Below are 18,421 nucleotides of genomic sequence, written 5' to 3'. Positions count from 1 at the left end.
TCTTAAAGGGAGTGGAAGATGATTGGTTTAATCTCAAAACACACCCATAACTCATTAAGAGAACCTGTTAGACCATGCGCCGATGCGCGAACCGTATTTTTCTTTTCTTAAAATAACAAAAGTGGATTCAGACACACCCTAATGCTTTTACACCATGCACTTTAGACTTTGCGCCTAGGTTGTTAAAATAGAGCCCTTGATCTTTTCAGAACTGATTTATCTTCTTTTTTCGAAACAACTTGTAAATGTTATTAATATTGGTTCCAATTGAAATGCTTATTATTTATTTGTAAATCAGTTGTACTTTTGATTATATATTTTTCTTTACTTAGGTTTTAGACTGTGAGAAGTGTTTCAGGTGAAGTGTGCTGCTTGTTTGTTTGTTCATTTTGTTTGGCTGTATGTTTGTTATAACGTGATGTACTCTGTTTGATTTATGTATTATGACTTTGCATGAAAAATACTATAGCTATACTCATAATAAAACATTTAAAGCATTTATCAATGTTAGATACTGTATTATAATACCCATCTGAACAAAAAAATGGAACTAAAATAGATTAATTTAAGAAGGCTGGGTTTGAGTTAACCATTACCATATTCATTAAATAGGCTATAAAGCATGCCTTAAAATAACCTCGGATGTGTGGACAAAAACATTTACAAAATGGATGGACTAGGTTGTAGACTTTAGGTTAGTGGCAGGCTTAATAATATCCGCAATGATATTCATATTAAAAATAAATTTGAATTCTATTTGAACATTTAATATCACATCTTTGTTATAGAGCTATCAATAAATTACATGACCGTATCAGCAGATATCAAGCATTTAATGCAAAGTGAATGGAGAAGAGTGGAAAATGGTGATGAAAGATGACAAAATCATATTTTTGTAGGCATGTCATGCAAAAGCAGGTGAGTGATAACCACAAAGACAAGATAATGTATAAAACAGCATAAGGAAAATGAACAAAATCATTAAATCCGTTCAATGGGCTGTTAAATGGGTTTCGAACCACTGAAGTAAAGTACAGATGGGTGGCTGAATTTTGATGATTGTAAGTGACTAGGAATGAAAACACTGAAACAAAATCTCAAATCCACAGCAAACTGCAACACTCAGGCAATTATCGAAGAGATTAACAAGAGACTTTTGCCCAAAACTGACGTGATGTGTCATGAGGCGGTGATGAGGCAATGCTTTGGACACTTGACGGTTAATTGCAGTACTTGAGTTCCCAAAAGATCAAATTACCTGTGAAGGCATCGATAGTGGCCGCCGTGCTCTGCTGCCTGCCTCGCTGCGCTGCCACAGTGATGGTGTACTCGGTGCCCGGCTCTAGACTTGTCAGAGTGGTGGTGGTGACGTCTTTGGGCACAGTGAGCTCAGTTGTGACTCCACTGGATGAGGTGTAAGTCACCCTATAGTGATCAATAGGCCCCTGCACTGTGCCCCATAAAAGGGTGATGGTGTTGTCGGTGGAGGCTGTGACAGTCAAATCTAATGGGACGTCCAGACCTGAAAAACAGAAAACATTGAGGTTCACATACAGCTAAATGAAAAAATATATCTATAAATAAATATGGCTAAAATATACTTTAAATACATGCTAAGGTTGTTATTGTGAGGCTCAATAAAATATTTTAAAATGAACAAAATATATTTATTTTAACTTTTAAATGTCAAAATAAATTTCAAAGTCAAGAATATAAAAGTAAAAATAATGTGAACGGAGATCAAAATATTATATTATACAATATAAAATGATATATAAAGACGATTAAGAACTGCATTATGAAGTAGTTTAAAATAAAATTAAATATATAAAAAATATATTATAATACATATATGGAAACAGATCTTATGCACATGGCAAATGATGTACAGTTTAACAATTATAGCTGTAACTTTTTTGTTTGTTACAGTGGCAGAAAAGAAGTTTATTTAAATATGTATTACTATGATTATTTTTGAAAATTATGCTCCTTGCTGTAACTGATTCAGACATCAAATAAAGATTTTCCTACCATGTTAAATGTTGATGTATGTTCTTTATTTTAAACGCTTTTAAATATATTTTGTAAATATATATTTCCAACCACATACAAAAAAAAATCTATTAATGTAGAGATTTATTTATACATAAAAAATATTATAATATTTATTATTATAATATAATTATTATAATAATCTAAATATGCCAGAATATATACATATATATATACATACATATACATATACATACATATATATATAATGTCTATAAGAATACATACATACACATAAGAATATATGTCTATATTCTGGCATATTTTTTGGGATAGTTTGTAATAATATAATATAATATAATATAATATAATATAATATAATATAATATAATATAATATAATATAATATAATATAATATAATATAATATAATATAATATAATATAATATAATATAATATAATATATGTTGGAAGCCTTGGTCTTTAGCCTCCTTGTTAGAGCAACCGACTCCCATGCAAAGAATCACCGGTTCAATCCCAGCTCAGACCGAATTGGGTGCAGAAGGACCGGTGGGTTACACGTGGGTTTTTGTCCAGGATAGGAGTGAGGTTTAGGGGGTAAGCATAACGAAGGCCAACTAGCTACGCAAGTAAACCTTACTGCCCTGACACAAACATTGTAAATCAATTCTGCTGGCAAAAAATCTGTTTGCACATATTGGCTGCAGAAACACAAACTCCATGTTATTGAAAGTAAAGTTATTTCACTGTGATCAGGCAACCCATAATCATACCTGTTCTGGCATTCATTGTTGCTGGGGTGCTTTGGTTGGCACCAAGTACAGCTGAAATTCCTATTCCATACTCTGTGCCAGGCATTAGATCTAAAGAAGAGAGCAATAGATGGAGAGATTATTAATCAGCTATGTATTTTTGCATATGAGCAATATGTTTGTTGACATTTAAATAACATAACGTCTTGATAAAAATAGGTTTGTGGGCGTTCAAAATGAGCTTATAATGAAATCCAACACATTAGGAGCAACAGTCTGAACTGCTTTATACTGTCTGAGGTGAGAATTTCTTTTCAGTTAGATTTTTTTCAGGAAGAAAGAACAATTACCATGGCAGCTAACTTAAAACAGAATATATAGAAAGGAATAAACCTAGATTAAAAGATACAAATTAAAGTCTGCATGAACTAGAAGCAGCGACGAGTCTTTTTTTTTGTATTGTGGCACAGCTCATAGAGAAACAGAATATTAAATGAGAAAACAGGGGGTGTAGGTTTTTTTCTACCGCGAGTTGATTGGATGTAGTAAAGTAGGCATTTTATTCAAAAAGATCAGAGAAAGAGTTTCAGGAGAGCTATTACAACCTAAAAACACTTCCTCCTCACTATTTCTGTTTGTTTGTATCATGGCACTGTTAAAACTGACAGTTGGAGGGGCATGGCTAACATACTTATACAATACATGCCCAACACCTCAGACAGAAAATCTCAGACTGAAAACAAACAGGAAGTGCACTTTCAGATTTCAGTTTTAGATTACAAGGGCAAACTATTTTTTATGACGTGCACTGATGAATTTTCTCCACAAAACTAGCAATATAAGCTAACAAAATCAATATGGTTGTTTTTGATTTCATGTGTACTTTAAAGTGTGAAAAATTGCTTATATCAATAGGGTATATGCACACAGACTTTTAATTTCAGTCATAAAGCCAGCCCCAGGGCTTCCGGTTAATTGTTATCCCATACAAAATCGCTGTGTTTAAGATCTGAATTCTTTAAAAAAACAGCGATCTTCACTGCCTGGCTAAGATACGATATAAATACGATATCAGACCAAAAAAAGCACTGCATTAAATTATATTTTTCTGCACCATGTCTGGAAAAAAATGGAAATTAGTTTTACCCCAGTATTTTCAGTGGAATTTCTGAGCTAGCCTGCAGCTAATGACGCGCCTGAGTTTAAACAGGTTTTTGTCTGTTTTTCCACTTTAACAACCGAATGGATGCTTAAGTCTATTTAATTGATTGTATTGTAACTACATTACAACATCGATGCTGTAAAAGTAACCTTATGAAATTAAAAATAGTCACATAAAGCTTTCACCGGAAGTACATCATTGGCTGAAAAACACTAGCTGTGCATATAGCCCATTGTAAACAACTGTTTGCTATTAGTTTTCGAATACCTATGAATAATAAATAGATTGAGCTGACCCTAATGTTAATCACTAATCTTGTTTAAGGAAAAAAAATAACAACAATAAAATGAATACTTAAAAATTAATCATGAATATTATGGTCAATATGGATGGGTGATGACTGGCAATTTTATACAGTATAAAGCCAATTTTTATTTTCTGTAAGTTGAACCAGCTACAAACAAAGTAATTAGCTGTAGTTTTATGCTTGTCTTGTAAATTACTGAAATAATTTCTGCATAGTATTTCATCAGAATAATTTTTATCAGTATAATAAACAGAAATTGCACTATAAACTAAACTGAAAAGACACGAGTTTACCATTGAGAGTAGTTTTAGTGCTGGCGCCATCGTTGCGCGGGACAATGACTTTGTCATACTGATCACCGGCCAGTGTGCTATAGACCACACTGTAACCCTCAACATCAGCCTCACTATTGTCCCATTCCAGCTCCAGGCTAGTAGACGTTTTTGAAAGCACTCTCAGGTTCTTTGGCGCATCGATTTCTGCAAAATATGACAATTTATAATATTTCTCTCATTAAGCCATAATGGATATCATGCAGTTCTCATGGTGCATTTCTGTAACAGCACAAAAGCTTGCTTCTGTGAAATGTACTTCAATTAATAAAAAAGTGGAAAGGTTTTTTAATGTAAATATCACCTGTTGTGAATTCTGTTGAAATAACTCCACTCTCAGTGCCATTGCGAACTCCACTGACTGACACTTCATATGTAGATCCTGGCCTCAGGACTTGGAGTGAGTACTGGCTCAGAGTAGGCTGAAGGCGAAAGGTGGTTTTTGGCCCTTCTACCCCTACCAGCCCATAACGCAATACAATCTGGTCCACTTTAGCCTTGGGTGGGCTCCACTCCACAAATGCAACCGTGTCTGAGATGTCTCGCACAATAAGCTGTACTGGCCCATCGATCACTTGAGAAAAAAAAACAAAAACAAAACATGAGACAGCATTAGTGATGTGAGAAAAGCACACTCCAGTATGCTTGAAGGATTTTCAGCCATGAGTCTGTGGACCCCTGCAGTGCTTTTACGAATATCCAGGGGTCCACAGACTCATGGCTCAAAACCCATCCTGACATGTAAAGCTTAAGTAAGGAATAATAATCCAATAATAGCAGAACTGCATGCTTTGTCACTGCAAGAACATTAACATTACTACTTTGCTACTGAAAAGGGTTTCATTCATTTGTTCGCTTGTTTTATTTAATTATTTTAATGTTTTACTGTGCATGTGTGTTTCTATGATAGTCAGTGCACTTTAAAAGAGGACAATAGAACATTTGCTATTTTGTGCTTATTGTTTATTACATTTATATGTTTGATCAAAGTCTTTATTTAGCTCTTTTACTCTATAAAGACCTTTGATATCACTGAAGCTTGTCAACCACCTAGAATCAAGCTTTCAACACCCTTGTAGTATACATATAAAACAATTCAAGATCTAATAAATATAATATATCTAATAATATGAAAACTATAGTTCCTTAGATTTATATATGGACACTCCTGGGATTTTTAATGACCCCAGAGAGTCAGGACCTTGGTTTAACGTTTCATCCGAAAGACGGCACTCACTGAGCAGTAAAGAGTCCCCTTCACTATACTGGGGAGTTAGGACCCACACAGACCGCAGGTTAAGCACCCCCTGTTGGCCTCACTGACACCACTTTTGACAGCAACCTAGCTTTCCCATTTGGTCTCCCATTCAGGTACTGATTGGGCGCAGTTCTGCTTAGCTTCAGTGGGCGACCATGTGAGAAGCTAGCTGCCGACTGTTTAAAAATTTTATGATAATTATTAATAATATATCTAATATATTTATATCTGATAATATATCTTATAATATAAATGCAGTTACTAATGAAGAAAAAACACTAAAGCACTACAAATGTTGCACAATTGGAGGCACCTGAGTCTGTAAGGTTTTAAAAACCCTTCTCTAACATGGTAGTTTTTTTGTCAGCAAATTGCGTTCAGGGTGTTTATTTGATGATTTGAGTAATATCTAATAAAAAATAGAACACATGACAGTGTAGATGATTAAAATCTTTGATGATTGATGGACATACAAAATCCCTTTCTATACAAATAGATACAAGCTAATTTGTTTGTTAATTTGTTTTAATTTGTTTTAATTAATAATGTTTTAATTTGTTAAACTTTTTCCTCAATACAACAACATATCCCTGAGCTACAGTATAAAACCGGATACATTTGGTTTTACTGGAAGCATTGTCAACACACCCACAAAAAGGACTTTTTATTTTGCTATATTTACTTATGTCACATCATTAGAATACCACCAAGGTAACGATGCAAGGTCAAACAGTGGTGGAGAAACTTGCTTTAAAAAAAAAGGGGAAGCTCAAAGTTGTAGGACTGTGCAGAACCTGATAATGCTGAATTTGCAAGTTAAGCTTGAACTTTAAATAAACTGAACTGTGACTGCGCCTGAGATTTAAAGGTGAGGTGTGTAATTTATGTGTCACAAAAAGTCCCAATGAAATTGCAAAAATAACAGTCTTTTTTTCAAACAACTTTCCAGAAACTGCATCTTCTGCCCTGCCTCTATCTATAACAGCTGCTTGGGATAAATATACTATAATATATTGTACTATACTAAAACTCACAATATACTGGGATAAGTGCTACCTTTCAAAGCAAGATTTTTCCATACAAGCAAATAAGACTCCTGAAATAGGTGCCAGAGGGAATTAGAAATCATGTCCAATGAGAAAGCAGGCTTTCCTTGAACTTCAAGTACAGTAAATGAGAAAATATTCGCCAGTTATTGACAGCAGGCATTCCGACAGTACAGCCCAGACTCAAGAGACTGAATCAAGTGGTCATGCTGAGTCTCCAACAGGCTCTTTTAATAAGACGCTAACTGGTTGTGTGAATAATTAACCTCTTTCTTTATAAAGGGCAACCTGACCATCTGCCTCAGAAACAGCTATTGTGAATGAAGATGGTGTTTTGACCTCGGAAGTTCAGCTCATCTCCATCCTCGCCCTCATTCTGCTGTGATAAGTAAAAAAATGCTACTAATTGGACCAGGTGACACTGCGGCGAATCCCACATTTCCCATTTCAAGGATGAGCCCAAAACATATACCAAGCATGGTGCAATTGTGTCTCTCTAAAGGGTATTACAGCTACATAATGTGACCCGTTAATCAAACACGAGAGTTTAGGAGGAAGCTCGAGTAAATGAGGAAATTATGTCACGGCAGGTTCAAGGGAATATTTACCTTAAGCTCTCCGCTCAGCCTCTTCAATCCACAAGGGCGACTGCTTGGTCTTATTCAAGGCCCAGAAGCATGGTCTCATTTTAAATCTAGTCACACCAGAAACTAGGCGGCGGATTACTGTTTATTTTTTTCCTCCTGAAAATGTTGAATTTTAGCGCTTCAGCATAATTACCGCGAGACAACTTGCAAATTCACGAGGCGCCGAGGCCGTGCTTAACGAAAAGCTCCTCTTCCTGGGCTTTCTCCAGGGATAGATAAATCTTTGCACACATAAATAATTAAGTGACATCAAATTTGTCTTTCTTTATCCAATAAGGTATCCACAGTGGATGCGTGAATTATTAATGGACTCGAATGCATAATTAATGCCTCTTTAATTATGCTCGGCAGTGAGGCCCGTAGAAATTAATGGCGATTTCACAGCAGACATGCAATTTCAATTGTCCACGAAAAGTTCAATTGAATCTAATCCTCCTGTCTGTAAGTGACAGAAGAAGAATTCTTGGGTGAAGTTTACATTAAGTGCATAATTGCTGGTAGACTCACCCATTCATCATGGTGACATTTTCCATTAGCTGAAGCAATGTGACACCTCCTTGCAGTTTATGCCTTTCCAGCCCAGCCCCTATCACACACTATTTCAAGAGGTCTGTTTATACAACCTCCATTGTGAGGGCATTATATCCCCGAATGCATGTTTTTCTGCATGTCTAGTCAGACATATCTGCGATACAGTTTCCTTCTGACAACATTTCATAGTGTAGTTGGAAGGTGAGCCCCCAGTTCAACCTTACAATTGTGCTACACTGATTTCAGCACCAAGGACAGGGGGAAAACAACAGGACATGGCAGATGGGTGGAGGAAATCACTGCTCAAGCCACTTCCAACTTGTCAACTACAGCTACAAAAGAGACACTAGTGACTCAGCTGGCTGAGTAACCCGAAGGGAAAAGCACTTCACATTCTTCTCTCTTTCATCTTCTCAGCACAACAGAAAACAAACGTAACCTTATTCCTTCTGCACTGTGCATCCACCCGAAGAGCATTTGCTTGCTTTGCAAACTTTTATGTCTCCTTCAACGACGAAGCATCCTGTTCTGCCATTCAACTCAGAGTATCTATGCTGCCTATCACAAAACATGAATGTTTAAAAATACCAGGGATGTCAAAAATATCAGTCAATTGTCACGGATTGGTCAGGCTCTCACGATCCCCACTCACGAAGATCACCATCACCTGACTTCTAATGAGCACACAGCTGCATCACATTCACGAGCACCAGATAAAAGCACAGCACTCCAGTCGCTCATTGTCCGGGCTCGTCTCAACGAAAGCGGACAACTGAGCGACCACTCAGCGTAGTCATCCTCAGCTAAACAAACGCTTTACTTACCTGTTCTCTTTGTATTCCTCCTAGTCTTCCTGGTCCACCCGAATCGTCCTGTCTTCCAGTCCTTCCAAGTCTGTGTCATCCTCTGTCAGCTGTATCTGGTGTGTGCTGTCCATCCTCGTGTATTCCTGTTACCCAGCCACGGAGGAAAGACCCCAACATCACTCCTGATCCTCCTGGCTATCCTTCATGTGCTCCTTGTTGTCATTTAATAAACACCCTAACGTTTCCTTACCTCTGTCTCCTGTCCGCTTCATAACAGAAGCCCGGACCAATAACGACGACAACATGAGCACCCCCGATCACTTTCAAGAGCTGGTGGACCAGTTGAAGCGGGATTCTACAGCCACCAGCTCCCCTTTCCAACGCACCACCAGCACCGAGCACTTCCGCCTCCACAGTTTCTTCTTCGGCCCTTCCTTCCAGTCCCATGGCCCGACCAGCGCCCTACTCAGGCGGAGCGGGGGAGTGCAATGGTTTTCTGTTACAATGTTCCCTCATATTCGAAATGCAACCTTCTCTATATCCCACAGATAAGTCAAAGATCGCCTACATCGTATCACTACTCTCTGGGCCTGCACTTAAATGGGCTGAGACGATCTGGAACCAAGCCGGGCCGGTCATGAATTCCATCACTACCTTCACGGAGTATTTCAAAGAGGTGTTTGGACGTTCTGATGGGGAAGTAGCCGCTGGAGAGCAGCTGTATCATCTAAAGCAAGGTACTCTATCTACACAGGAATATGCTCTCCGGTTTCGCACTCTAGCAGCTGCAAGTGGATGGAATGAGAGATCGTTGTTGACCACGTACCGGCTCGGCTTGGAACCCACTCTCCGAATCCAGCTGGCCACATTAGATGATACTATGGGTCTGGAGAGATTCATCCAACATTCTCTCCGATGTTCCGATCGTCTCCGTTCCTATCAACAGGACACCATCACCCCCTCGTCTGCACTCCTCCAATCGCCTGAGTCAACAGCCTCTCCAGAACCAGAACCCATGATAATAGAGTCTGGAAGACTGACATCAGCGGAACGACAGAGGAGGCTGACCCGGGGTCTGTGTCTATACTGCGGTGTCAGTGGACACACCCGTATGGAGTGTCCCCTTCGTCCCATTCGGACTTCAGTGAGTGTATTCAGTACGAATATTGAACAATGTAAACCACTTACTACCACCGTACAAATAACTACTGCCTCTATTTCTCTCCTTGTCACAGCCCTCATCGACTCCGGGTCAGCAGGGAACTTCATCTCCCAATCCCTCTGTCGTCAACTCCACCTACGTACTGAGGCGTCCTCGCATATATACCAGATACAACCGATAACCCAGTGCACTCGATCTTCGACCCGTATCCATCGACAATGCGAAGACATCCTTCTTCAAGTGGGGTTGTTACATCAAGAGAGGATTCAATTTCTGGTTCTGGAGGGTGCAAATATGGACATCATTCTAGGGCGCCCGTGGCTGGTGAAGCACGATCCCATCATCTCTTGGGGCACAGGAGAGATAAAGAAATGGGATCTGGATGTACACCTACCTGTTTTCCAAATCTCCCTCTTCAAGGTCGGAACCCCATTTCTTTGTTTACAACATCGGTCGAGAGTCCTCCTGAGAAGCAGTCTATCCACATTCCTAAGGAGTACAGCTCCTTTCATGATGTCTTCTGCCCCAAGAGAGCTTCCCAGCTACCGCCGCATCGGCCATGGGACTGCGCGATCGACCTAGTTCAGATGCCCAGTTGCCAAGAGGTAGGATCTACCCGCTCTCGCTTCCAGAGAATCAGGCAATGGAAGATTACATAAGGGAGGCTCTGAGTCAGGGGTACATACGTCACTCAAATCACCAGCCGCCTCAAGCTTCTTCTTTGTGGCCAAGAAGGACGGAGGGCTGCGTCCATGCATCGACTACAGGGTCCTAAATAACGGTACAGTAAAATACCGATATCCCCCTTCCTCTGGTACCAGCCGCTTTGGAACAGCTCCGAGAAGCTAAAGTCTTCACTAAATTGGACCTCCGCAGCGCGTATAATCTGATAAGAATACGTGAGGGGGACCAATGGAAGACAGCATTCGTGACCCCTACTGGCCACTATGAATATGAGGTCATGCCTTACGGTCTGGTCAACGCCCCCTCCGTATTCCAAAACTTCATTCATGAAGTCCTCCGGGAGTTTCTTCACCACTTTGTAATAGTGTACATAGATGACATCCTCATTTACTCCCGGAGTGAGGCCGAACATCGCCAACACGTTGCGGAGGTCCTACACACATTGAGAGAACATCACCTCTACCTCAAGCGGAGAAATGCTCATTCCACCAGAAGTCGATTCATTTCTTGGGATACATCATTGACCAAACCGGTATACGTATGGATGGGAAGAAAATTGAGGCTGTTCTATCCTGGTCAGAACCCACTTCCATTAAGGAGCTCCAGAGGTTTCTTGGGTTTGCTAACTTTTATAGACGGTTTATCAAGGACTACAGCAGGATTACATCACCTCTCACTAATCTCCTCAAGGGTAAACCCAAAGGACTGGAGTGGACCAAAGAAGCAGCCGCAGCCTTCCGCCTTCTTAAGAAGGAGTTCACAAGGGCCCCACTCCTGACTCATCCTGACCCCAAATCTTCCTTTCGTGGTGGAAGTGGACGCATCCACCACCGGCGTCGGGGCAGTATTATCCCAACATCATGATACACCGCCCCGACTGCATCCCTGTGCCTATTTCTCTCGGAAGTTGAGCCCGGCGGAGCAGAATTACAGCATAGGAGACAGGGAGCTTCTAGCAATCAAGCTAGCCTTGGAGGAGTGGCGTCACTGGTTGGAGGGAGCCAAACATCCGTTCCAGGTGATCACAGATCACAAAAACCTCCAATATATCAAAGAGGCCAAGAGACTATGTCCACGTCAAGCCAGATGGTCACTTTCTTCTCACGTTTTGATTTCTCCATTTCCTATCGTCCAGGACCCAAGAATCTAAGAGCAGACGCTCTCTCTCGTTTACACGAGCATCACGATCATGAAGAACTCCCAACGAAGATTCTTCCCGAACACATCTCCATTTGTCCGATCACCTGGAACGCTCCTCCAGTCGTTGCCACTCCGGAAGCCCCTGCTCCGCCGGGATGCCCTCCTCATCGGCAGTTCATACCACCTGAACACCGGGTAGATCTGATCCACTCCTTACATACCTCGCTAGGCACTGGACATCCAGGGATCAACAATACTCTCTCGCTAGTATCCCAACGATTCTGGTGGCCAAACATGGCAAGGGATGTGAGGCAATATGTTCAGGGCTGTAAGGACTGTGCCCAATCCAAGAGCCCACGTCATCTACCCGCTGGAAAGCTCCATCCCTTGCCGATTCCGAACCGTCCCTGGTCACACCTAGGAGTGGACTTTATCACTGACCTCCCCTCGTCAGAAGGTAATACCTGTATTCTAGTCATCGTAGATAGATTCTCAAAGTTTGTCAAACTAATCCCTCTGAAAGGTCTTCCCACAGCCTTTGAAACAGCCGACAATATCTTTAATCAAGTCTTCAGGTCATTTGGTATTCCAGAAGATATTGTGTCGGACAGAGGTCCACAGTTCATCTCACGTCTATGGAAAGCCTTCTTCAAGCTCCTAGGTGTGGCCGTCAGCCTCTCTTCTGGATATCATCCCCAAACCAACGGGCAGACAGAGAGGAAGATTCAGGAGGTGGGACGGTTCCTGAGGACCTTCTGCAGTGGTCACCAGAGCTCCTGGAGCCAGTATTTGGGCTGGGCAGAATATGCCCAAAATTCACTGCGGCAACCCTCCACCGGACTCACGCCATTCCAGTGCGTCCTGGGCTTCCAACCACCGCTCTTTCCCTGGGATGGCGAACCATCTGATGTCCCCGCAGTGGATCACTGGTTCCGGGAGAGCGAGAGAGTCTGGGACGAGGCTCATCAACATCTGCAGAGGGCAGTCCGTCGAAGCAAGGTAACCGCCGATAGAAGAAGGTCTGAAGAACCCAGATACACACCCGGACAAAAGGTGTGGCTATCCACCCGGGACATACGCATGCGACTGCCCTCTCGCAAGTTAAGTCCCCGATTTGTTGGTCCCTTCACCATCGTGGAACAGGTTAACCCCGTCACCTACAAACTACAATTACCCTCTCACTACCGTATTCACCCTACATTCCACGTATCACTCCTGAAACCCTATCACGATCCTGTTCTTCCCTCCCCAGAGCCTGACCACGAAGAGGAACCCCCTCCTCCACTGCTCCTAGAAGAAGGAGCCGTCTACGCAGTGAAGGAGATCTTGCGTTCCCGACGTCGTGGTGGCCAGTTGGAGTACCTGGTGGACTGGGAAGGGTACGGCCCCGAAGAAAGGACATGGGTTCCCAGAGCTGATATTCTCGATCCTAGTCTCATGGTGGAGTTTCATGAGAGCCACCCTGAGTTCCCAGCGCCTAGAGGCAGAGGGAGACCACCACGGCGTCGGAGGTGTCGGCCCTCAGGAGCGGGCCCTGGGGAGGGGGGTACTGTCACGGATTGGTCAGGCTCTCACGATCCCCACTCACGAAGATCACCATCACCTGACTTCTAATGAGCACACAGCTGCATCACATTCACGAGCACCAGATAAAAGCACAGCACTCCAGTCGCTCATTGTCCGGGCTCGTCTCAACGAAAGCGGACAACTGAGCGACCACTCAGCGTAGTCATCCTCAGCTAAAACAAACGCTTTACTTACCTGTTCTCTTTGTATTCCTCCTAGTCTTCCTGGTCCACCCGAATCGTCCTGTCTTCCAGTCCTTCCAAGTCTGTGTCATCCTCTGTCAGCTGTATCTGGTGTGTGCTGTCCATCCTCGTGTATTCCTGTTACCCAGCCACGGAGGAAAAGACCCCAACATCACTCCTGATCCTCCTGGCTATCCTTCATGTGCTCCTTGTTGTCATTTAATAAACACCCTAACGTTTCCTTACCTCTGTCTCCTGTCCGCTTCATAACATCAATACTAAATAAGATGTTATATAATATAATCTAAAATAATCTAAAACAATCTAATATAATATAATATAATATAATATAATATAATATAATATAATATAATATAATATAATATAATATAATATAATATAATATAATATAATATAATATAATATTATATAATATGGGCGTTGTGGTGGTGCAGTAGGTAGTGCTGTCGCCTCACAGCAAGAAGGTCACTGGTTCGAGCCTTGGCTGGGTCAGTTGGCATTTCTGCGTTTGAGTTTGCATATGCTCCCTGCGTTCCCGTGAGTTTCCAACAGGTGCTCCGGTTTCCCCCACAAGTCCAAATACATGCGGTACAGGTGAATACAGGTGAACTACGGAAATTGTCCGTAGTGTATGTGTGTGAATGAGTGTGTATGGTTGTTTCCCAGTGATGGGTAAAACACATGCTGGATAAATTGGCGGTTCATTCCGCTGTGGCGACCCCAGATTAATAAAGGGACTAAGACGAAAAGAAAATGAATGAATGATCTAATCTAATCTAATCTAATATTATATAATATAATATAACATATAATAAAATTATAGAACTGAACTAAATTGACCTTTAAAACTTGACCGACACAGTTTCATTTTCAACTTACTCGAACTTCTATGTTAATCTGCTCTGACACAATCTATATTGTAAAAGTGCTATAGAAATAAAGATTAATAATATAATATAATATAATATAATATAATATAATATAATATAATATAATATAATATAATATAATATAATATAATATAATATAATATAATATAATATAATATAATAACTGAACTAAATTGAACTTTAACTCTGAAAACCGGACGGATGCACATTTAAAATGTTAAGCTGCTTTGACAATCTACATTGTAAAACCACTATAGGAATAAAGATGAATTATAATATAATATAATATAATATAATGTAATGTAATGTAATGTAATGTAATGTAATGTAATGTAATGTAATGTAATATAATATAATATAATGTATTGTAATGTAATGTAATGTAATGTAATGTAATATAATATAATATAATATAATATAATATAATATAATATAATATAATATAACGTAACGTAACGTAACGTAACGTAATATAATCACTAAATATGACAAGCCGTATTTCCAGAGAATTAATTAACATAAGAATGCATTAGTTTTATCTTCATGAAGCAGAAATGAAAGTTCCTCAAAAACAATTAACTTCAAAGTGCTTAAGCCACACTATGGATTCTTACACAAAACTTATTGACTTACAATATAATGAAATTGTAAGGTAAATGCATGAACCTAACAACTGTGGTACTGTAGGTCATTAACAATCAAAGCTATATACAGAAAGCTCAAGAAAAGTGCAGCACGGTTATTGGAGAATGAAACAGTGAGGTGTGGGTGTTCTATAGATTGGCTGGTGGAGCATGGCGCTAACAATGCCAAGGTCGCAGATTTGATTTCCAAGGAAACACACATACACATACATCTTGTACCCATAAGCATAGTACTTAAATGCACTTTAAATCGCTTGGAATAAAAGTCTGCCAACTGCATAAATGTGATGTAAATGAGTGAGAGGCATACGTGTGATAACAGTTGCAGTAACAGGCAGGCTCCTGCCTTGGTCTTTCAGGGCCACCAGGTTGACAGTGTATTCTTCTCCAGGCCTCAGTCCCGTTTGGTGGAATGATGTGATAGTACTGGGTAGCTGTGCTGTCATCCCTCCATCATTGTCCTTTGACATGTACAACACACAAACACATGCAAATAGATCACATTTCAAAATTCTGGCATCAGAGTGCAGGCAGGCATGCAGGAACAAACAGTCTACCGCTCAAATCACAGAAACTGTTTTCAGAAGCCAGTCAGCTGTGTCAAAAAAAAAAACCAAGCTGCTGGAATTTCAGTGTAGATTGGTTTCGCCAGATGTTTGATGTATTGAATCAAGTCTTGTTTTTTCCCCAACTCGCTTAGCAGAGCAGTTTGTGAGTTTGATGCATCACACCCCCACAAGACATCAACTAACCTCCCTGGAAAGCTTATGAAATCAAGCAATATGAAAGTGTATGAGCGTTTCAGAAGATGTGACTGTTCTAAAAAGCCTTTTCCCTTTTGTTCTTTGCCATTGACTCGGTGATTGCACACTTGTCCCTGCCCTCGCATCCATTACGATATTGTGGGAAATAAGAATGGCTCTTGTGTTCTGTAGGATTAAATCCACAGAGGATAGGACTTCCACTTCTAATATGATTTCCCCAGTGGTGTGCCAACTTGGCGCAGTACTCTTAGCAGACCCTCTCACTGATGGAAGATTGAAGTGCATGCTGAAGTGCACCCCGTTCCCCCCCAAACCATCAGTCTCTTTGTATTCACCTCCTGTTGTCCCGAAAGAGGCTTTTGACTTTGATTCAAAGGTATTTTCTTCTTTCATTTAAAAAGTGAAGGATTTATGAGACACATGAATGACCCAAAGCTCACTTTGCCAGAGCACTGAGACACTAAGGCTATAGACTAAGACAGTAGGATGCAACCCAAACTTCCCAACACAGGAAAGAAAACTGCACTCATTAAGAGGTCCTAGAAAGTGTGACTTTTTAGCCACTTGAAACATACTGTAGGCCAGCTAATAAGAGCTTTGCAGGTAAACCCAAATCCCCTGGCATAAGAAACTGAACTAGTGAATAGCGGTAGCAGCTCCTTGTTAAAGCATCCACCTTCCATAATGGAGACGTTGTTTCAAATCCTGCTCAAAGAAGTTCTAGTACAAAAAGAGTGCTTACATTGATGTAGCCGCCCAGAAGTGGGTAATTTTTAAGGAAGTCAACTACTAGGAGCTATTAAGGTAAATCTCAAAAGGCACACAAGAATTGTTTATCTGCAAGTCCTTAGGACCTTCCATTAAAGCCTGGTATGCTGAAGATGATCATACACTTTCCATTAACATCAGGGTGAGTAGAGTCAGAGGGGGTACGTTGGTGCCGTGACCCAGATGAGAGTGGGTGATTTTAAAGTGGTCATCTAGAAGCAGCTGCACAGGTAAACCTAACTACCATGGTCTCAACAAGAACACTAGAACTGTCAATCTGTCAAGCTGGTTTGAACAAGAGGAGGTACATGGGTGCGATGACTTAGGCCCTGTTTACACTAATATGTTTTAGTTTTAAAACATATAAGTTGTGCTATGGTTACACCTTCCATCTATGCTACCGCAGAGTTTTCAAGTGCCAAAAACTTAGCTTTTTGGAAACGCTGAAGAGGCCTTTTTCATTTAAAATGCTGCTGCTCCATCTCAGTGTGGATGGGGGAAAACGGAGGTGTGGCTGCAGACTGCAGATCTGATTGAGGCTTTTTCCTCAATATTATGTAGCCTACACAAAGTTCAGTCTTGTATCCTTTCCTTATAAGTTCAGACTTAGCTAGTTTGATATGGAAAGCAAAAGGACAATTCGGGTAAATCTTCAAAGGGCACAGTGTACTTTATCATGTGTTTCGCATCACCCTGGCTATGTTGTTTCACTATCTTAACAATAAAATGAAAACATGATATAAGAAACTGTCTATTTTCATTGTGATATTGACCACTGACACCAGAAATATTGTGGTGTTGTGTAGCTGCATATTTATATGACCGTCATCTTCACTGTATGCATATTTATAACAAAACAGAAAACTATAACATAACTGCCTCACTTCATTTTCATTGAAAAACACGAAACATACCCCCTCTTTTGCTGAATATCAGTTTTAATAATCATTAATGGCCATTATAAAAGTATAACGTACAATAAGTTTATACAATATAGGAAAAAAAGGCAAGCGATCAGTCAAATGTGCAGAATCAGTGTACATGGTTGCATGAATATATTAGCCAAACTAGTAGCGTAGTGCGTTCAGCCAAAACATGTTACCTGAGAACAATAGAGTCAAAAGACCAGGGAATATGATGACCAAAGTCAGGGAATATGTTGTTAGATATAGACAACAAGACGACTTAAATATGGCGTTTAACAAATATAGTGAGATTAGATCCAGCGGTAGATTCTTGATGAACCGTTTGACATGCACAGCTCTCACCTGGGGTTCTGTGCTCAAAGCACCCACTGACTGCCTGGAGCTCAGACGCCCGCATATACTGCAGCGCATGCCAGAGTGAGTGTGTGTGTGGTCACATGATGTCCATTATCAGCGGTATATTGTGGACAGAGATCTTTTCAGAAACGCTAGGTGAAACGTCAGTGTGGACGTGGATCATTTTCATTCTAAAACGCCGTTTTTAAAACTGAAATGTATTAGTGTAAACAGGGCCTCAGATTGGAGTGGATGTTTATGGCGGTTTAAAGGAGGACAGCTAGTAAGAACTGTGCAGGTAAATCTGACTCCCTTTACCCTCAAGAGGAGCACTAGCATCTGTTAGTCTTTAACATCCTTGTTAGACCACCTTCCAAGGCCTTGGTGCCTTGAGTGACTAACCTTATTGAGATTATGAGGAAAAAGTGAATAAATAAAAGAGAGGGGAGTACAATGAAAGTCAGTTACTAAGAACTGTGTAGAT

General features: G+C 40.5%; 1 protein-coding gene across 1 annotated transcript in view; it reads right to left on the bottom strand.

The window, feature by feature from the left end:
• Positions 1 to 18,421, bottom strand: part of tnr (tenascin R (restrictin, janusin)) — a 249,180-nt gene that overhangs the window by 53,239 nt on the left and 177,520 nt on the right. Inside the window, exons 8-12 of the mRNA XM_056478025.1 lie at positions 15,454 to 15,604; positions 4,871 to 5,140; positions 4,528 to 4,713; positions 2,787 to 2,876; positions 1,259 to 1,522 (exon numbers count right to left, since the gene is read on the bottom strand). Coding sequence (XP_056334000.1) covers positions 1,259 to 1,522; positions 2,787 to 2,876; positions 4,528 to 4,713; positions 4,871 to 5,140; positions 15,454 to 15,604 — 961 coding nt within the window. The remainder of the gene's footprint in view (positions 1 to 1,258; positions 1,523 to 2,786; positions 2,877 to 4,527; positions 4,714 to 4,870; positions 5,141 to 15,453; positions 15,605 to 18,421) is intronic.

Source organism: Danio aesculapii, chromosome 2 (genome assembly GCF_903798145.1).
Source record: "Danio aesculapii chromosome 2, fDanAes4.1, whole genome shotgun sequence".
Lineage (NCBI taxonomy): Eukaryota > Metazoa > Chordata > Actinopteri > Cypriniformes > Danionidae > Danio > Danio aesculapii.
Note: the sequence above shows the minus strand (reverse complement) of the source record. Positions and strands in the feature narration are given on the sequence as shown.